This window comes from Micropterus dolomieu, linkage group LG23 (assembly GCF_021292245.1).
Source record: "Micropterus dolomieu isolate WLL.071019.BEF.003 ecotype Adirondacks linkage group LG23, ASM2129224v1, whole genome shotgun sequence".
Lineage (NCBI taxonomy): Eukaryota > Metazoa > Chordata > Actinopteri > Centrarchiformes > Centrarchidae > Micropterus > Micropterus dolomieu.
Window position 1 is genome coordinate 29720613 of NC_060172.1, and position 22105 is coordinate 29742717.

General features: G+C 41.5%; 1 protein-coding gene across 1 annotated transcript in view; it reads right to left on the bottom strand.

Moving 5' to 3' along the window:
• The window catches only part of atp2a3 (ATPase sarcoplasmic/endoplasmic reticulum Ca2+ transporting 3), a 38744-nt gene extending 20933 nt beyond the window's left edge, over window positions 1–17811 (bottom strand). Inside the window, exons 1-5 of the mRNA XM_046040187.1 lie at window positions 17427–17811; window positions 6569–6586; window positions 6143–6225; window positions 1538–1642; window positions 872–1010 (exon numbers count right to left, since the gene is read on the bottom strand). Of these exons, the coding sequence (XP_045896143.1) occupies window positions 872–1010; window positions 1538–1642; window positions 6143–6225; window positions 6569–6586; window positions 17427–17544 (463 nt within the window). The 5' untranslated portion in view covers window positions 17545–17811. The remainder of the gene's footprint in view (window positions 1–871; window positions 1011–1537; window positions 1643–6142; window positions 6226–6568; window positions 6587–17426) is intronic.
• Between the last annotated feature and the right edge of the window lie 4294 nt (window positions 17812–22105).

Below are 22105 nucleotides of genomic sequence, written 5' to 3' on the forward strand. Positions count from 1 at the left end.
AAAGTAATGCAAACTAAAAGGGGAAACAATTTAATAAATTTGAGGGGAGCCGGTGTAAGAAGCCCTCAGTGGTTTCATTTTTGAAATTGAATAGCACCGAGGCTTCACTGTAACCAACGCAGCATGTATAATCCCTTTCCTTGCTTGTCCGTGCTGTGATTATGAATGAATGCTGTGATCTCTCACACACACCCCGAGCTCTCCCTCCTTTCCCGCACATCACTACGAACCGTCTGGGCAGAATCACCAGCCGAGGATTACACTCACAAAACCAGCCATGTTGACGGTGAAGTGATCTCCTTGTGCGCTCGCACATTAACTCTGGCATACACAGATGTTCTGGAACCGGAGTGACAACAGGACTATTTTTAGACGAGGCTGCCCACACATGGGCGAGTTTACAGGAGGGGAATTGTGTGTATGTGCATGTAACGTGGGGGAGTGTGAGTGAGGAGCTGACAAACATCCAGCAGCGTCCAGGTGGTGAGACTGAGAGCATGGAAAGCAAAAGGGAAACGGCGGGGAAAGCTGCGGAAAATTAAACTGGGCCTTAAATTCAAGGGGTGACCACAGCCACTTACACAGAACCTCACACACACACACACACACACACACAAACAAGACACAACTGGGTAGCAGCCCTGGCACCTGCACATCCAGAGAAAAGACTCTTATGTAATCTAGTTTGAGATATTCCAATAGTGTTTCCAGACTCATGAATGGGTGGGCAGAGGCTGAGTTTCTGCGCATGTCGGTAGCGACGGTAGAATACAGCTAGATGACAACAGTGAGAGTCCTCTGGAGGTAGACAAAGCATAAATTAATCTCAGCAGTGACAGTAAGGGTTTCGCTGGGTGCAGCCGCAGCTTACCTGCCACCTCCACTATGTCTCCTGGGACGATGTCTCTGGCTTTGATCCTCTGGACAGCCTTGCGGTTCATGCGGTACACCTTCCCCATCTCTGGTTCATACTCTTTCAGAGCCTCAATGGCATTCTCAGCATTCCTCTCCTATGTAGAGAGAAGTGGAAAAGAGAAAGTCAGTCCAAGGACAACTTTCTTAATTTCTTGGTAAATTGATGTTTACAATAAATGTAGTTACATCTCTTGCGTTAACACGTTATTCTGTGTTAGGGCATCATGGCAAAATTTGCAAGGATTATATTTTTAACCACCAATGTATACAGAAATGTTGGTAACACTGAAGAGTTCAAGTGAACATAAGTTGACGCAAAAAAGTCTGCTTCTTCTTCAGCACAAATGTGACAGTGTCGAAGCCTCATCTCATCGCAAAGTGCTATTCGAACGTACAGATGTTGGCACCTGGTGTCAAGTTGAATAGAGCACATGGCTTAAAAGATAATAAAGGTGAATGGATCTCGTAACAGCTGGTGGACAGGATAATATTTTCTGACTTTACGGTTTTCTTAGCTATTGTTAACCTTTGTACCAGTGTGGACACCTTGTGGAAAGAAATGTTACTGGTGTGTACTGTATGTACACTTTACACAGAGACACCGGTGAAGAGTGTATCTCACCTGCCAGACCCCGATGACAGCGTTGGCGATGAGGATAAGAAGAATAACGATAGGCTCAACAAAGGCGGTGGTTGTCTCCTCTCCCTCCTCAAACAGAGCCAACACCTAGATGAACACACAATAACATTAGCAGACATATTCTACTGTAACTCATCAAGTCGCATGGGAGCTCAGTTATATACACATTTGCAGGGATAGCTTACTCTGAAACGTGTTTGGGGGAAACTGCTTGAATGTTGTTGCAATAAAATATGGAGAAAGAAAAGCAAACTCAAATGGTATTTGGACAGAGGCGCTGCTGCTCAGTTCCAGTGAGTTGTGCTACCTTTGGCAGTAATACTGTCACTGACACCACCCACCACGTTCCAAATGTGTTCATCTATCTATCCATTTATCCTTTTTTTCTAATTAATTTTAATTGAGCGACACTCTTTTAAGAACCCCTTGGCAGCTGCAGAAGTACGGTATTCCTTAAGGTACAAGTACCTCTGTATATAGTCTATAGACTGCAGTAAGTCTCTATCACATGCTCTTGGCTGTTGATGTCAAAGTGTGTCTGAAATCAAGAGAGATCCACTCATGGCCTGCTCTATTCACAACCCTAACACTCACAGAGAAAGGCTGGGAAATGGTCAGAGGCTCCAGGTCTGTCCCTCTGCAGCAAATACAGTTAGAGGCTGAAAACTGCAAGAGCAAGATACTACAGCACCCAATGAAAACACGAGAAATTTCCCAGCACGAAAAGCTGGTGATTGTTTTTTTTCCCCAAACAGTGACTGTGGGCATTAAAAGCAAATCCAATTAAATGATGCAGTTCTAATTCGTCTAATATGCATTCCTCTATCCACTCAGCAGAATGTGTTTTTCATTTTAGTTTGCAAGTTCTCTTGCAAAGTAATGACAACACACTTATATGTTTTTATATACATTTATTTATTGAGTTACAGCAAGATGATGCCTACAATGAGACAGGCAATAAAAATAAATTTAATCCTGCAGGAAATTTGATCATTGTGGAAATAAAATCATTGGGAATACACTGGATGAACTGGGCTAATTTTAAAAGACTGCTATTGCTATTCTTATTATGCACAGTTTTGCAGGAGTGTATTTTGTAGCACAGTTTATATCCTGTACACCAAAGCTCTTGGATGGGAAGGAAAAAAAAAATCACACACAAATTAACATTTACATAAGGATCCTGTGAGCTTTACTTCTTTCTGTGGTGCAGTGTCTTTTTGGATGAGTGTGTACCAGAATATGAGGCTTGAGTGGTTTGATTGACAAGACAGTCAACGGCTAAAATAGTGAGACCCATTAACCTATTAAAAGGAGCATCATGTTGTTTTCAGCAGCCACCAGCGATCTGGTTTTTAGATCGCAACCAGATATGTGCACGTACGCACACGTACGCACACTCAAACTCATGAGGGGGCAAAATCCAACACGCATACAGACTCACAGGGAGACAGCTTCACACAACATGCTGGAAACTCAGGTAAACTCCCACTGCAATGTTAATATTTTTATCAGCTTGAGGTTATATTATGTTGGTCTTGTAAGTTACAGTGACTCAGACGGTGGAGAAGCGGTGTACCCAAGTACTGGTAAAACAACAATAAATCTAAATTGAACGTAACGAAGCAAGCAGCAGCAGATCTGTGCTAACATTAGCTGGCTACTATAAACAAATAGCTCCACATTTGCTTTTTATCATTCCTTACAGCGTAAATCAACTTTGACATATTACCGGTGGTAGACAAGATAGTAATATGAATCACGTTAGCTAGTGAAGTAGTGGAAAGCCATACAACTAATGTTAGCAACCTAAAACCTAAAAAATTAAAACCTGCCCTTGACCCAACCCAACCAAATAACTACAGACCTATTTTCAAACTACCATTCAAAAATTAGGTAATTAAAAAGGACAATATTTTAAATACATTTTAATCCAGCTTTCGGCACCAACATAGCACAGAAACAGCACTACTAAGAGAGACAAAAGAGTTACTCAATTTCCTTCAGCTAAATCCAGATAAAACAAGGTCACTCTTATTCATTCTCTATTTAGCTCTGTTTTTGGTCTCCACCTGCTCCTGAAAGAAATATTCTGCTCTTCAGCTGCTGAATCCTCCACTATGTTCACTTGTTAGACGATAACTTTTGGTGCGGGGCAGCATACAGTATTTCTATACAGTAGTTCAGAGGTTTTTTTTTCTGAGAACAGCTGTCTGCTGTGGCCGACAACAAAAAAAAGCGGTAAGACAAAATAAAAACAGAAAAATTGGAGGCTGGAAAAGCAAAACCATTCCCTAAAAGTCGCCATAAAAATGCACAGAGCTGTGGGGAACTGAAGAGTAATATGATAATTCTCTGTAGGTTCATCACTATGAAATCATTCAGCTAAAAGTCATGGGATCCATTGTTAACATAAAAATATTGATTGCAGCCGATTTTAAGTCATGCCACAAAAAGGCTGCATGATGTGAAATCAAACTATCATACTGTACATAATAAGCTACTATAAAAAAATTTTACTTAGTTGAAATTAAGAGTCTGGTTCCAAAAACATCTCCACAGAGACAACAAATATAATCTGCAATCACTCAATGTTATTTTATTTTTTCTCTATAGCCAGATATGGTATGATGAATAGCTGAATAGGGATTATGCAAAGGTGTCAGAGATGGCAGTTGCTCTATGTTTGCCGTCAAAATAAGCAACATAGAATAAAAAATAAAGTTACTGCACAACAAAAGCAGCAGAGAGAGATAGATACATATAAAGTGGATCTACTTTTCCATGATCTGATGGGGCTTATCAAATGATAAAAGAGTATATTCTCCGCACAGTATTGAGCTCCTGGAGTGTACGTCATGGCAGCCTGAGCCTGGTCGATAGCTCATCATTCCACATCATTTGGGACGGTAAATCTCTCTTCTGACTGAGTTGAGGTTGGAGAGCAACAATGGCAGTCCTCTCAGTAAGCACGCTTAAAAAGACACTTCACACAATCAGCATGCATTCAGAAAGAGGTTTCAATACCCAGCTCCTACTTTCACACTGAATAGGAGCTGAAATAGACCGATGAGGATTTCTTTTGGGTTTCAGAAGTCTTTCAGGGAATCCAAGGGAAATGTACGTGCTTGCATTTAGCAATCTGAGACAAAATTAAGCTCAGATTCAACATTGGGTTTTGAAGCTTCACCACCAAAATAAACCTCTCCTTACATAAACACTGCACTCTTCACACCCCACATGCATTACTGAAATGCTGAGACACATGCCGACAGATGGCCCATTATCACTGAACGTCTCCAGAGTTCTGGAACATCACACAGTGCTCAGCAAAATGGAAAAAACACATTTTATTCATATCAAATTGATCAGAAAAAAACCCAAACAGTCTTAAGGTCACCTATTGAAAACTGCAATGTAAACAAAGGAGGCTTGAAACCCAATTTAGCGGTCACTTGACTTTTTCAGTTCCTTCCTGTGCCCTCTTGAACTCCCGAAAATTAACTCAGCATCATGCAGTGATATGGAAAACCAAATAAAAGATCAGCCTTCTTTCTTCCTTCAACTAAAAGGGAGGAAGTGCACGGATTGTTTAAGGTGGCTAGTGTTGCTCTGCTCTATTAAACCCCATACCAGAGTAAATACAGCCAAATGAAGTTTAACTTTCATTCCAGTTCAGTGCTTTAACTCTCCCTGATTCTACTGGTGACATACAAAACAGTGGGCAAACATAAAAGCTAAAAAGGTTATAGAGGACTACAGAAATATAATTTATCAATAGACAATCTCTGCAAATGTGTGCAATTACGAAAAGCTGTTCTGGAGTGTAATATATTTGTATTTCTAGTCAGATCGGGTCAGAAGGTACCTTGCTTTAGTTACTGAGCTGAAACCACTCCAGGCAACAGGGACATTGTAAAGCACTAGGGTCTGTGCGGCAGTGGAACAGGGGCCATGTTCCACTATAAACAACCTTTTTAAAGTAAGGAAAGCCTGATTTACATGAGGAAAGGAGAGTGCTGCTGCTCCAGCCCACGCATGCTCTCCCAGCCTCTCACTAACACGAGAACAGTTGGAGAATATACATTTTTAGAGCAATTTTCCTACTTTCAGAAATAGCAACAGCAATTCCAACCCGAGACACCGGGGACGTGCTGTAACAGATGGAAAAAAGTTATTATGCAGTCAGGATTCCCCTACCCCACCCCACCCCTCTCCGACCTTCACCACCCTCGGACTGCAACCAGGGTCACAGTTTGAGGCTCTGCAGCAGAGGGAGTTTTGATTGATAGTTTGTTTCCAGTTCGGCAGAAGTGCTCTGCCCGTTCCCCTCACTGAAACCATATCAACACCGGGTGGAAAAGCCTGTAATATGCACGTTTCCACATGAAAAAGGAACCACAAACTAGGTTGAGGAGTGATCCAACAGGGGAACAAAGCTGCCTAAAGCTAATGAAGGAGTCTATTAGGTGGCAATTTCCTGGCCAATGTCCAATTTGGCACTCAGGTCCCATAGGGGAACATTTGAGAATCAAGAACATATAAGATGAAGGCCACTGGCATTTTAATTAGCTCGGTTGTACTTACAAAGGAGACACAGGCGGCGAGCAGCAGGATCCTGACCAGGAGGTCTTCAAACTGCTCCAGAACCAGCTCCCACAGGGACTTTCCTGAAATATGCATAGACAAATACACTTTTATGCATCACACTCAATTTAAAGTTTGATGCTTCCACTATAAGGACTCAAAGGTGCCCTTTTACTTAAGGGTGGGAAAGGATCTGTACGATGTATTGACATTAGTTTCATTGTGCTGATAAGCAGCCCTAAAGAAAGACAATCCCTGTATTTACAGAAGAGTAGTGGTGTGTGTCCACAGGTGGAAAGCTGCAGTGGTGTACACTCCCAAAGTTTAGTACTCAGTCTACAGAAAAGAAAAGATCCTGGTTCAAGTACACTTAATCAGGTAGTACAGGGAGGAGGATCGCAGCTCACTGGAAAAATCAATATTTACCTTCTTCAGCTGGTAGCTCTGTGGATGTCGCACCACGCCGGTTGTAAAGGAATCGAATTGGTGGGACGGGAGAGAATGGAGAGGGGAGGAAGGTTGGTGGTGGAGGGTGGAGGAGAAAGACAAAGAGCAGTTAATACAGTTGATTGACTCAGCATGACTTGCTCAAATTGCTTTGCAGAATTACTCTACTGGGTTATGATGATAAACAGCAGAACAGCAACACTGTTGTTTTCAAACAGAGGATTATGATCTGCTGTTTTGTTGTTACTAACTTTAATAACTAATCCAAGTCTAAGATATGCGACTGAGACAAAAGATCCTTTATTGATTCTCAGCTCAGGATGTTTTAAACTGCCCTTTCAGTACCTTTAGCGTAGCTTTAGGCCTACAGTTTCATTTCAGCTGTGTAATGACTCTCAGAAAACATTGTTAACACAGATACTGTAATAACAAATAGCTTCATAAGACCTACCCAAGGCCTTTGATACCAGTATGATTGCTCATCTTCTGCTCTTGTAAAGGTCACTGATGGACTGTCAGCCCACAAATGGTTTTTAAATCGCCTGTAAGATGGGACTCAATATATCTTTGATGAAGTGAATAAAGTGTATCTTTCCATACAATTTATATCTCAATTGTCAAAACTGGTTCTGTTACGTCAGAACACATTTCTTTGCAATACAACTTCTATTGTCTATGCATGTAGGCTGCATTATCGATTAACCTGTCAATTATTTCTTCACTAAATTGTTTGGTCCATTAATTATTGTTGATCTTATATTCCCCACAGGCCATGTTGGCATATCAATTTGTCAATTGTTTTGTCTGACAAATTGTGTAAAATAAAAACATATTTAATTTATTTTTTTCCAGAAAATATTCACATTTGAGAAACTGGGAACAAACATGAATATTTTACGGAAAAAGTACTGAAACCGTGAAAAAATTGAAAAAATACGTACTTAGTAAAAAATACGTACTTAGTATGTGAATCTCTCACATACTACACCAAGAAGTAGGCCGATTAGTTGATAAAGACATAAATGATAATCAGCAACATGTAATTTATTAAGAACATTCACTGGTTTCAGTTTCTCTAATGTGAGAATCAGCAGATTTTTTCATTTTTATATCCGTGTCAAATCTTTCAATGGGATAAAACAAGCTATTTGACAGGAACATGTGATTGTTATTCTTTAGTTTTTAATTTCCCAAGGTCAATACATTTCCTTAATCAGAACTGTGGCGATGCCATTGACATTCATGCTGTAGACTTAATCTCTGAACTCTGGAGTTTATTTCTCAATCTCAGCAATCAGGGGCACTAAACCCCCCCTTTTTGCAGCAGCAGCAGCAGCAGCAGCAGCAGCATGTGGGTAAACTCCCACAAAGACAAACCCAAGAATCAGAACATGTTGCTCTTCTCTTTCACATCATCTTGTCACTTTTCATATACCATCTGAAAGGAAAATCTGTATTTTGGGGCATTTTGACACAAGCTGAGACTCTTATCCACTCTAATTTGATTACCAGAACACAACACCCACAACATATGAGTCAGCGGTGTGAGTAGAAAACACATCAGTCATCTTCTAAAAACATTTCAATTGACAAGTACTGTTGATCAGTGTCACCACAATGAAACACAGGCATACTTAGTCACTGCGTTTGTCAGGTCCTCATCAAGACCAACACAAAGCTATGCTCGAACAGGGCCAATGTAACAACAAACAACATCCGTCACATCTGAAGAACTTGAAGACTGATAATAACGTTCATCTGACTGGTACGTTTTCTGTTTTGTGCATTAATCAGCCATCCAAGTCTTGGTTATGTCATAATTTCTTTCTAGAAAATGTATTCTCCTTCGGAAAACCTCGTGTTTCTCTGCATTTTTTGACCCGACCACGCTACACAAGTATCAAATGTGACCCTGTGAAGAAAGGGAGGCTTGAAAAAGGAAGGGCATTAACGTGAGCCCGCAGCCTCCTTCCAAAAACAACCTTACAGCCATTTCTATTACACATGGCACTGGCAGAAAGAGAAATGATTTCACGTCGTGACTTCTGGAACGGTCCCACGGCTTCAAAATGTGTTTTTCTGTGGTGAAAGATTTTATTATTTTTTTTTTTTTTAGGAGAAAAAGTTGTTTGAGGTGGAATAACTTTGGTTTGCAATAACACCAGGGGGAGCGAATGATAGTAGCAGTAAAAACAAGCTATTAAAGAACACAACATTTCTTAAGTAGGCATTAAGCCCAGAACTTTTAATTTGATAACGTCTGCAGTCAAACCTGTACATGATTTGCTGAATAATATTAGTTTTGCATAATATATTAATCTTGGCCAGTACAAAGGTCATCTCTTGACTACATGAATGCCCATCCTCATCCTGTGCAATAATAGCTGATGAGTCATTGAGAATAGCTTTTCAAACTGGCTGTCTGGAGGGTTTTCAGAGAGTTCAGGTTGGACACAGTTGAACTCACAGGGGACTTTTGGCTGCACTCTGCCAGCAGCAGCAGCAGCAGCAGCAGAAATGTGGAGAAGTGGGTTTTGCTGTTTTCCATGGTCCACCACTCTGACATAAGCCTGTTTCCCCATTACTGTGCCTCCCTGGTTGTATAATGTTTTTTATGGCAGACAGGCTGGCTGCGACTCGATTGCTGAAGACAAAGACGGATTGACTAAATGGACAAGACAGACGAAAAAGCAAAGAGAGGGAGAGAGAGGGAGGGAAAGGGTTGGAGGTGCTGAACGGGGTTCCCCGGCTTCCCCCTGCCAAGGATTCCCTTGCAGTCTTCTGGGCTGTGTCAACCCGAGGCTTGCCCAGGCACATTCCTGAATACTGACTTCACCTCTCTCTCTCTCTCCCTGTCCCCACAGCACCTCCCTGCCTCCCCTCGCCTCCTCCCTCCCAGCCCAGACAATGAATAAAAGAGCTTGTTTACAAGCAGCAGAAAAGCAAGCAGCGCGGAGCAGAGGGGAGACACTTCCTGGAGACAGTTGCCAACAACAGTGGGGGAGCTGGTTTCTGTGTCCAGAGAGTCAGGAAGAAAAGCAGGAAACTGGCCATCTATCTATCTCCAGTGTAAATGATCTGTTGATAAAGGAGCTTTCACTGCAAGCTCCTCTTACACTTCCCTTTCTAGTCCATTAACAAATTACAGCCCAAATTATTATGACCCCCCAGTATCTGAGTGCGGTTAAGCAGTATTAACAAGATAGAGTTCGGGCCCTCAGTGTAAACTACAAACATGAGAAAGTTTTATCGCAGTTACCATGGTGACTTGGCTCATGAAGCCTCCTTGAAAAACAAGCTTTTCACGAGGTAATGTGTGTCTGTCAAAATTTAACGATAACTGTTATGCAATCAGCAGGGCCTTGAACCAGCATGCTGTGACTGCAGGCATCAAAAACCCCACTAACAGCCAGCTGGTTAAGTGTGAGCAGGGAGGCATAGGTAGAGTGGGTGCATGGAGGTACAGCAGTAAGCCTTGCGCTGCTTCAGTAAGTGGCTCCAGCTCCAGGATCCTGCTCGCTACAAACACCATGAGAACATAAACATGCCTATAAATACCATGATGGTAACTCCTAATGACATAGTGTACTATAGCTTCCTACATCAACTCTCCTAATGTATTCTCCTACTGGAAAAGGTCTAAATGCATTAACCATATCAAATATGAATCATAAATATACCCCATTCTCCTCCCTAACCTTATTATCTCTGCTACATGAAAGGCATTGTAGGTATCTGCAGAAGTCAATGTTTCCGCCATTTACATAAATGTCAACGGAGGGCTTCCCTTCTCTGAGGAGGTCATATGCAACCATGTCAAGTGGGTGAGTGTCGGCAGCTATCTTTGGGAGCCCCGCTGACCTCTAAACAGCCACCCTGAAGATCAGAACGGGAGCCGAGGAGGAAGTGGTATCAAACCACTAATTACTCCTTTGCAGCTTAATGAAACCAGGACGTGAAACCCTGACATGCTGCTACTCTTCAGTCATTACAGGGCCAGAAACCGCACACACTGGATAAAAGCTGCTGTACTCAAACACAAGGATCAAACAAAACAAGACTAAGAGTCTACCACCATCCATGCAATCAGGAAGCCAAATGTGAGCGTCTGCGTCGTCTTTTTCAAAGTCTTCTGTTTTCACCTGTCTGCACTAATATGCTACCCTGGAGTTTTAATACGAAAATGGGGTCGGCAGCGGGTTTTTTTTAACTTCTCCGTCTTAGGCGCTCGGATTCACCGTGTTAGGACAGCAGGCGTAAAAAAGGAGAAAAATGGCTGCGTTGTAAAATTAAAACATAGTAGTATAGAGGTAGCCTTAGTTATAAGGAGGAATTATAGTGCTATAGAACTATTTTGAAAATATTCCTACAATGCGGCACAAGGTTTAAGCTTCTTTGTTACTAATTTTATAATACAAAGTGATTGCAAAAGGTTAAAAGTAGTTTTAAACCACAGTAGATTTTCCTCAAGTCATTGCAACCGGTTGAGCCTCAGGGTACAGTAATTTTTTCCCAACAAACATTAGGCAAATGCTTCAAAGCTGCTGACACATCCAGATGCCCAAGCTGAAATGACTTTGACGTAGTTTTGCGTACTCTGGACAAAGAATGGAAATGATGGTTCAATTTCAGTGAGAGAAGACAAAAGACACAAGTGGAAAGGAATGATAAGATGTCCTCCTCAATACAACAAATATTATTTAAGCTGCTTTGTTTGATTAACTGATCAACCTGTAATTCTCTCTATGCTGGGGACACATCAACTGTCAAAGCTGCACTGAGATAAAGTTCTTTTGTGAGGCTGTCGTGTCAGGAAAGGAGAATTAGTTTCAAAATGGAGATTTTAATCTTTTGAAGCCAATTAAAACAGCAAATGGCATGAGATTCAGCTCAATGGCTGTTGTGCGTGCCCATTGGCTGGACTGTTTCTGACGTCATCAAGCTGTGGTCAGGGAAAAAGAGACTGCATTTTTTCCTCATGATGCTGCACAGGATAGCACATGTTGAAATTAAATGACAGCATCACCCTCATATTAGTCCTGTGAGTATCTAAGACATCTACCTGTGCATGTGAGTGCCATATATACTTTAGTTGTATATCTTTATGATTTTCAGAAATATAATCTAATCGCATGACTTAGCATCTTACTGAAAAACCTGTTCTTTACCACAATCAACATCTGGTCATCTGGTCATCTTGGTCAGTCTGATTAGGAAATTTCATATATTTGCACTTTGCTCATTGATTCTCTGAGCCACAACAACCAAATCTGCCGCAAATATAAGACATCTGTGTTTATGCATTTACTGTCTACATCGGGTCTCTCACTGCACACATCTACTGCTTGTTGCACATGCACATTTTACCACTCACACTATGATGAGTTCTACTGGTGAGTGACAGAGGAAAAGGAAAAGGGCCTGTCAACAGAGCAGGACATGCGTGAGGTGATTAGCACAGAGCTGATATCTTGTCAGGGCTCGAAGCTTCCTCTTCGAGGCCACAGCTGTGCGAAGAACCATTTTTTGAACACCCCAACAGGCTAGCGAGAAGGATGGCACCCGGCCACCTAGTAGCCAATTGGAGAAGCTGAATGCTGTGAAAAATAGTCAGCAATCCCCCAAACGGCAGACTGAAATATCTGTGTTAACACCATACTATATATAGGGTTTATTCTAGGTTTAGAAACCAGAGCAACACTTTTATCCAATCAAATGCCCGGTACAGTACAACTTCAGTGATCTGAGCCTGAAAGTAATGCAGTTACATTCACAATAGTGAAAATTTAAAAATGTGGAATCATTTTAAAACGGTTGCCAAAGTGACATGAAAGGATAAGTCTGGTGATATTCTCCATTTTCCCATGAAAAGAACAAATACAACAAGGAACTGATCGTACTACGAGCTATTGAAAACAAATTCACGAGCCACACTGTTGCACTGGATGTCGTTCTTTTGTTACAACTGACCTGGGCACTGTAGATTATTTTTTTAAAAATCCATGGCGGGAAATAGTTCCCACAAAATGCAAAATCGTGTTTGTGTAGCATTAGCTGGAAAACAATGTCCAGCTTTTTTATAAATGATTTAGTCTTAAAAAGATGGGTACATATTTATGTGCCGTTTTAAAGCTTTACATCTTCAGTTGGTACACATGGGCTAAGGGCAGAGTGCCAGTGTATAGGAAAGTATTAAGGCAGACTAACACAAAATACAGAATATCCCAAGCCTTATCCTTTAAATCCTCAGAAGATTGATATCTTGAACTTCACCATGCTTCAAAAGTGGAATTACTCCGTAATTTCATTATTAATTCTCTGCAAGGCAGCAAATCAGTTTAAACGTTATTTGCATAAAACAAATTGTATTTAACATTTTAATGGTGTCTTCGTGAAGAATCGCCAAACACGAGGAAGGACTGGTCTTGAGAGTTGAACTAAAATAATCCTGAGATGTCACAAATTCTGTATCTTTTTAAAATGAATAAAAACGCAGGATGCCATCATGATGGAAGATGGATGAAATAACCATTCGAAAAAATACTCATTCCAAGAATCTGATTATAAAACGGTAATGAATAAAAGGAAAATAATTTAATAAATAATATCATATTCTGTTTCGACACTGTCCTATTTTCATTATCACCTTTTTTTGAACAGGTTTGTCCATCAAATCCAAAGCCCACTTCTCTAGTATTTACTTATCTTTCCAGACACTAATTGAGGTACATAAGTTACCTTACATGCCACTTATCATACTGAACACACAGCCCATCTCTTTCTGAATGCTTTCGGATTACTTAGTGTTTACTTTAGGGTATGCCATGCCAGACATATACTATACAACATATGCTCTGAGTGCACACAGCCCTCCTAAGTGGACCAGACCGTGTTGTAGCAGAACGTTCGGGCATCAGACGGCAGTGGCAGTGCGTTAGAGCCCGGGGACTAAATATCATCTCTCCATAAGGGCATAATGGAGACTGAAAGATGCAGAAATGGGAGGGAAGAAGGCAAGACAAGTGACAAGCTAGAACAGGATCACAGCTCCTTTGAAGGCAGCTGGGCAGGCACACACAGGGCCCACTAGAACAGGGAAGTGACTCAACACCCCAAGGACTCCTTTTTCAGCCCACATAACTTTGACACTTTTACCATAATTTAACCCTTAACTGGACAATTTTCAGAACAAGCGACAGTAAAGTGGAAGCCAACAGCCCATGAATGAGGAGTGTAATTCAATGTGCAATCTTGTGTGTGTTGGTGAGAAGGAGGAGGAGCAGGAAACGGCAGAACGTCTCTTGTATTTCAAACGTGGGAGGCTGCTTTTATGTCAAGTTGCCGAACAGGAAGGAAAACTACACTGAGTGAGGTCTCAGTTGAAGTAGTTGTAGTTCGTGGCAGAAACCAGAGTGCAGTAACATTGCATAATGTACTAAGGAGGGTTTCACCTATTAATGCCTAAGTGACACCTTTCTGGATGCCAGTGGGTTTTTGCATTTTTGGAAAACAAGTTCACATGTCAAATATATAATATCAAATCAATAAAATAATTAAAATTACTTAATGTCAATGAGATCAACAGAAGCGCAGTTCTGCTTGAGTGCGAACAGATGAAGAGGCTCGTAGGTTTGTGTTAATTGTCTCCAGTGGATGTTGGACAGATCATCATTAACATCGCTGTAAGCTTTTCCATCATTACTGTGGCTGAAAGTCAACATATGTAATTAACATTAGGCACATTATAGTGCAATGACATGGATTGCTAAGTTGTTTAACCTGAATATGTTGCACAATTGTACTCTCCTATAGGGAGTGTCAAGGGACATCACCTAGACTAATGTTAAAGGCTTCCGAGCCATAGGGCTTTATTTAACATGCTTTGATTAATAATGCCACTTAATTCAACTATAATATTCTAAAGTATAAAATAACTTAAGCTTTGACCGTGTAATTTCTGAGATTATAAAGTACAAAATGAACATAAATGTTAAATTAACTCCTCCTCACATTATATTTTTACTGACACAAAGCTATACAGACCGCGCCATTGAAATCGGGGCTGTGAGTGTACGGAACACAATTATTAAGCACCACAGGCTGTAACAGCACAAACATTCTTAGTGCACCCACACACATATAGCATGTTTGTGTGTGGTGTGTGGGTGTGCGTGTGAGAATGAGACAGAGAAGGAGAGAGAGACCTGTGACTTCCTCCACTACATCAGAACCAACTATTTCACAATAAAAGTGATAAACGGTCTTGTAAATAGGAGGTGCTTGTAGTTCTCAACAGTAAATTTTCTTTTCATGTTCTTCTATCCCGGCGGGGACTTTAACCTGAATGCACACTAACCCATGGGGATTCTTGTGTTCTTGTAAATTGAGGTCTCCACAGGTAGAGACTGCCTTTTGAGGTTAAAGACTTGGTTTTAGGGTTCAGGTTACAATTATGTTGGGGTTAGGGTAAGGGGCTAGGGAATGCATTATGTCAATGAGACGTCCCCAAAGTGCAAAGAACTTGTGTGTGAGAATGGAGTTGCAAATAAAAAGAGCTGCTTGTGGCCCATAAATTAAAGGTGTGCATAAAAAGGTCAGCCGCCTCCTTCCTGCACACAGACTGCTTTTCAGAAAAGACTGTGCAGATGTGGTGGCTAAGATAATTTTCCGAACATCTCAAAATGGGATCAGAAACTGTGGTGCGGCACAGTGGAGTTTTACTGTGACAAAGCCAGGAAGCCTGGACACTGCTTATCTGTCACACTATAACATTGAAAAGTGACATTTTATGTAACTATAAACATCATAAAAAGCAAGATGGTCAAATCAATAAGTTTAATCTCCTCTTAATAAGACAAGAGTGCAAAAACTTGAGCCATTCTGCCATTAAGGACTAATTAATGAGACAGCTCCGCTTTAAGTTTAAATGGATGCTTGCCCTGTATACTAAGATAAAAAGGGAAAAAGTAAAACATCTGACCTGAAAGCAGATTCACAACATTTTCAACTACCAAGTTATCTATAGACGTAGTATGAGGCAAGATACAATCTCGTGTTTTAATTGTGGGGTTAGCTAACAGCTAGCAGACTGTTCTGAGATGTTTCTGGAAATCAGCAGTGATTAAACTCCCTCATCCGTCCCAGAGATCCAGAGGCCGATCGAGTGTGAAAAACCTCCCCAGTCTCAGAGAGGAGTGTTATGTCTGAGTCAAACATGTCACATCGTCCTCCTCCTGCACACACTCTGAGCGATGCATTAACAGTGAAATGGCAGCAGCTCATGTCAATGTCACCTCCTTTGTGCCTTCTCTTGTCCAAATTAAGAAAAACATTGACAGTGTGTGCGCACACTGGGGATCTTGTTTGCGGACATGTTGATTTAGGTTAATGATTCTGCTGATGAGATCCTGCTAACTATGCCTCCTAGTGAAACACAGTACGTGCATGTCAGTGGGAGTGAGGTAAGCATACCATCCGCAAACAGCTTTGAACGGACGCTTCATGGAACAGACACCGAGTCCTTGCAGTCAACTACAAGAATCTGTGGTTTGTGAGCAGAGGGGAAGGAGCCGTTCAGCAGCCGTACATCACTCTGCTATGACATGTACTCAAATAGTAAACAAGCCAAAGCAAATTTAATGCTGTTTGTTCCCCTTTTTTGGGCTTGTTCTGGAGTAGTTATAGTGAATAGCGCCTTTACATTCAGCCCCAATAGGGTAGAAGGGTATTCCCTTCCTTCAACATTTATCTGTAACACACTCGCACAAGGCAGGAAGCTCACAGCTAAAAACGAAAGAGATGTTATCTATGGCAAGACGTTGCTTTTTTTCCATGAAGTCATCACAAGCCCCTGGGTAGAGTGGCTGGCTGCAACAAAAGGGCTACTGTTTGACTGGCACAATATGCCGCTCTACTCCACAGCTTGGCCACACATGCAAATGACAGGCCAGGGGGGAAAGGTGTGGTGATGTCGACGAAAGCACTCATTAAACACCAGCTGAGTGTAAAAGATGATGAGGACTTTAGTGTGGGAGACACTTGCATAGCCCACATTGCTCAAGAGACACTATATTTTCACCTGAAAGACACCTGATAAACAGTATCTTTGTGATCTTTATCACTCTAAAATGCTTATTTCAAATGACTTGATATATATACTTCCCCCTTATCTTGTCATTTGAGTTGGAAAGTATGAGCAATGTGGAGGACAACTGTTGAAAGTGAAAACAGGTTGTTCAAGTATTTCTGTTTCATTATCTTCATCACCTCATCTTCTTCCACTCCAGCAGCCTAAGCCTGCTCTGCACTTCCTTATTCAGGATCCAGATGTCAGCCAGGGATGTGTGTCTTCACACACACCGCAGTACATTACCGTGTCAATACATGGTCAGGAGGGCTGCAGGTTTGCCTTCATTGAGAATAAAGCTTTCTTTAGAGAACTACTGTATATGCCACTTTACATACTTTTAAACAAGACCTGACACGAGGTGACTGCAGGGGACGAGCTGAATAAACGAAAGGCATCCTGGATGTATTTACTGAGTTTGCATTGATATCTCCCCTGCACAGAAGTAGCTCTGTGTCAACTTTAACAACTGCGATATGCAAGGGCTGATTTCAATACAGACATGTGCATCAGTGAAAGCGCCACTCACATTTCCAATGACTGTGCGTTAGAAGTCATATGCATGTCTTTTACACGCACGATTTGCCAACAGCCAGAAATATGATGGCATTTGGATTTCCTGGTAACTGAATCGGTACAGCCTGTAATACGCACCAGGTATATAAACTGAAATTAAGAAGAAACATTTTTTTTTTATATAAAGCTACTCACCGTTCGGTCCATATTTCTCAAAATTGCTTTTGACTTGTTCCAGAGTCAGCCCAGTGTTTTCGTTCACACCGAAGTTGTCTAAAACTTCAGTCGCCGATTTAGTGTGCGCATTTTCCATCTTGGTGGACTGGGCTTAAATGATCCGATCGAAATGCATGTAGTTGAGTAACATCTATTGTGGCAATCGGAAGGTGTGCGGGGGAGAGGGGGCGGCGGAGTGTGAAACAGCAGTAATTTCCTCAGATGGACGTTGAGGCGGCTGGGTCTCGGTCGGTCTGCTCTGTCACCTGTCCCGCTGAAGAAAAACCTGCGGATCCGCGGTACAGACGGTGGCGTGGCTGTGTTGATCGACGTGCTGCTGTTACATCTGAAGGTGTGCTGAGCCTGTGCCGGGGTGCACCGCCTCTCCGCTGTTGAGCACTCCCTCCTGCGCTCCCATTGGCTGCGTGTACCTGAGCGGAGGGTTCAGCTGCCCCATGCAGCCACTTCAAACATCTTCCCTTAAAACATAACACAGAGCTGTAAAACTCTGACAGTGCTCGTGTTTGTTATAGTGCAGGTTGTTAACTCGTAGTCAGGTTATAGTTAGAGCCGTCACGTGACATCATTTTATTGCTCCTTATGGAGAAATGATCTTTTTGCTTCAGTCGGCTGCACATCGACGCCCCTTGAGCTGGAGGTGGACACCATTAACACAGCACCCAGACTACTGCAGTTTAAGAGACACCAGTGCAGAGTCAAAGTACAAGTTACATGTGCTGCTGAGTCCCGAAGCAGCCCTGGGGCCAGCTGCACAAAGATCAGGTTGATCTAGTCAATTAGGCCAGTTTGAGTTTTATACAGACAAAAATAAGACTGACTCATTTTAAGATTAAGACAAAGCAACTCTACCCTTCGGCTATTGTCTACTGTAAAGTTGTCCTCACAACTGACAAAAAAATAGCTTGTGGTTTGTTGTAGAGTCAGCAAAGAAATAATGTTCCAGTAATCACTTAAAATGTATATCATTTTTTAAGTCATGCGTTTCACACATCACCAAATTCTCCTAATAAATTATCCTTGTAGCTGTTGAATTCTTCCAGTCTTATGCTCAAGAGAAGATAGCAGCCTGAGCTAATAGCTTTGTCAGCATGTTTTTACTAAATCCTTCACATAAGCTGAAATAGACCTTGGATAGTCAGGAATTAGACAGCTTTGTGCAGACAGTGAATTTACTGTAGCTGTGATTTTAGTTCAGAGGCATCAAAACACTGAAAAATAAAATTTAAGAATTCATATTATGTTTATTTTAGCACTTCATCAAACTACAATTGAAACAGTAAGCACACATTAAACATAAAAGCAGTAGAATATGTAATGCAAAATGACTAAATAAATGTAATACAAACACAATCAAATGTAATGGTGGTGTTGTCCCGTCCCCGGTGACATGAGCTGGACATTCAGAGCTGCACAAAAGCAGCTATGTAACAGAATGTCTCAAACTCTTGACAGCTGTTTTCTCTGTCCTTGCAATCTTGCCAGACTGTTTTTTCAAGGAGACTTTGCAAGAACACCCTTCTTAAGTCCATTCTTGGCTGTCCTGGTATTGAGAAACAGCCTCTTGAGTCCTCAGCACCAAGGTTGAATACTGCTGCATCAGAGGAAGTTTTCCGCGGCAGGAACCCAGGAAGTCCAGTTAGAGGACAGTCCATTTTAGGTCCAAATGTAATAAAACATGAGTTTGTACCCCATATACATACAAAATTAATGCATAAGCAGCATTTAACTGGTCAAGGTGGAGCTAGTTTTAACTACTTTATATACATTTAGGTCGTTTAGTCATGTGGTTTCCAACCTAGGGGTCAGGCCCCTCCAAAGGGTCACAAAATAAATCTGAGGGGTTGTGAGATATGTCAGGGTGAGGAAAGAAAAAAAAGTAACAAATTATTGTATTAGTGGAATTGCTAATAACTCCTAGACATTTGAAACGTGACAAGAAAGAGGTTTGAATTTTATTTATTAAGCTTCATATTATCTTTATGTAAACTCTTGATCTGAAAAGTAGCTAGTAACTACAGCTGTCAGATAAATGTAAATAGAATCTAAACTACAATTTCTCTCTAGAATGTAGTGGAGTAGCCTAACATGGAAATATTCTAGGGAACAACACAAGTGCTCCTTTGATTATGCTTTTTCTTTAGAGACCTGTGAATTCTAATAAATAGATTCATCACAGATAGTTGAACAATCCTCTCACCACTCGTCCTGCTAGTATATAAAAATTAACAAAATGAAACCTGTGGATGTTTAGTGCCAGGGACAATTTGACACTTTCACCCCACGATAAATTTTCCTTTTACAGAGAGACATCATGGTTGGCTTCTGGTGACTGAAATTATTAAACATTTATATGAATCCATAGTTTTTATAGATCATTTATGCACAAATTCACTTTCTTTGTTTATCATGGTCCAACACACTCACTTTAGCCCATTGCAACAGCCTGTTTGAACCAGAAATACATTAAACTATAGCACAAAAATATAATTTTGCATATCATTTACTAAGACCCCATTGGGAGTTGAACTTCCTGGAAAACAGTGAAAGTGATCTATTGCAACATGTACGGAAGGCATAACTTTTTTCACCCAATAAAACCACCACACACTTGTGAACAACCCTGCTGCTCCGTGCCTATGAGCAAACAAATATTCTCCTTCTAACTAAAATCCTATTGGTTTAAACTTTTGTTGACGCCCTGCTCGGCTGCTTGTGTGACTGCACCTTCACCCTTGTGGTTACATGATGATTCACAAAGTCTAGACAACCCCAATCTATTAAAAACCTGTATTGTTTATCAAAGAATCATCACTGTTTAAAATGGTTTACAGGTTATGACTGTGGAGCGCCATGTAGAGTTGGCTTTCAGGGGGGAAATCAGCAGTTTATTCGTGCATTGGTAGAAGTTTAATGAATTTATCCATTCATCAGTGACTTGGGAGGAATCAGCCCACTAAATGCAAGTAGGGAAACCAATGTTCCAGATTTCCCTTCCATCACTTTATCCTGTGTAAGGTTACTGCAGCACAATCTCCCCACAGTATGCAGAAGCTGAAATGGGTCTACTGTTGAAGATCACAGGAGCTGGACTGGGACCTTGTTGGGCACAAAGTATAACAGGAACAAGGTGCTCCAATTCTGTCCTCGTTCACAGCTGGCCTCTTCTCTCACAGCAAAAAAAAAGGAAAGAAGAAAGCATATTTATATCTGGAGCTTACGTAACTTCCAGAACTGCTGTCGGGACAATGGTAGCTGGCTACATGAAGTTCTTGGATGCTAAGTGCCTGCAAGTGCCCTCTCACTTACTTTGGAGGTTCTGCCTTTGCCTCTGCGTCAATATTCAGATCCAGAAGATTTCTATTTCAAAAACCAGACCTCACTACAGCTATCCACAGATCCCCAGCAGACACTCAGGCTAAAACCACAGGCTCCACTTATTCTGCTCACTGCCCACTCACAGTCAGTGAGATTATCGTTAGTCATCATCAGTATCGACTTATGGTTTGAAGTTCTTTTTAAACTTGTGTGTGTGTGTGTGTGTGTGTGTGTGTGTGTGTGAGGGGGGGTCCATCTGTATGAGCTAAAGCCTTTGCATCAGTCCTCACGGTGACATAATTTTCGAGAGAACCCCTTCAGTGCCAAAGCTCTTATGAAAAGGAAATCCCCATGCCGGACCCCCTCCATGGCTCACTCTCTCTTTCCCTTCAGTGGCACATACTGGGGGACTGTGCTAGTTTCAGAGCCAGTCACACAACATTTTCCACACAGCACTGTCAGTCTTCCAACAGCATTTGCCTTCCCCTTTTGCTTGCAGCTCTCATTTGCATGAGGGAAATGAGCCGTAGCCTCCAGAGCATAAAAAAGAAAAGAGATTTCCCTCCACCTTGCATGTGATGCATCACAAACCCATTGTATCTCCATCTAAGGCAAGACATGACATTGTCTGTGCACCTTGACCTGAATTCAGGTTTTTGTATTTGATATGAAATCAAAATCACACACACACAAAAGTTTTTCAAGGGATTTTGCATTTGAATCCTCTCTGCAGCTTGTGTGAAAGACGGAAGTGTTGGGGACAAACAGCTGCTGCTGCCATTGACTTTGAATCAAGGAGATGTGATGCAAGTCAAAAAAAAAACAGTCTGGAGCAGCTGAACCTGACAAGCAGCCCAAGTGGCAAGTCAACCCCACCCAGCTGCCTCTCCATTAATAAACCTCTCTCCTCTTTTCCTGTTTCTCCTTCCCCTCTTCCCTGTTTGGGGGCTCTGCACATCTGTGAGAGAGGCATCATTTCACAGTCTGGCACAGCAGGATGCCACGCAGCCTGTCAGCCCCAGGAAAAGAAGGGAAATGTTTTATGTTAGAGGAGAACTGTCTGCTTTCATGCTGTCTTAATATCAACCCAATATTTTCAATACAGTTATTTGAAATTCTCCAATGATATTTGAAATTGCAATATCCAATATTAAAGAGATTTAAAGGTATTTCTGTGTAGATGGAAAAGATTAACCTGTTCTTTCTTCATTCTATCTGCCCTTGCAGGAAGCTGGCCCATTTTGTGCCATAAAGAAATCAAAAAGTATTCCCAAAATCTGACCATGTGACCCTCAGAGTGCTGTAGAAGCCGGTAGAGGGGG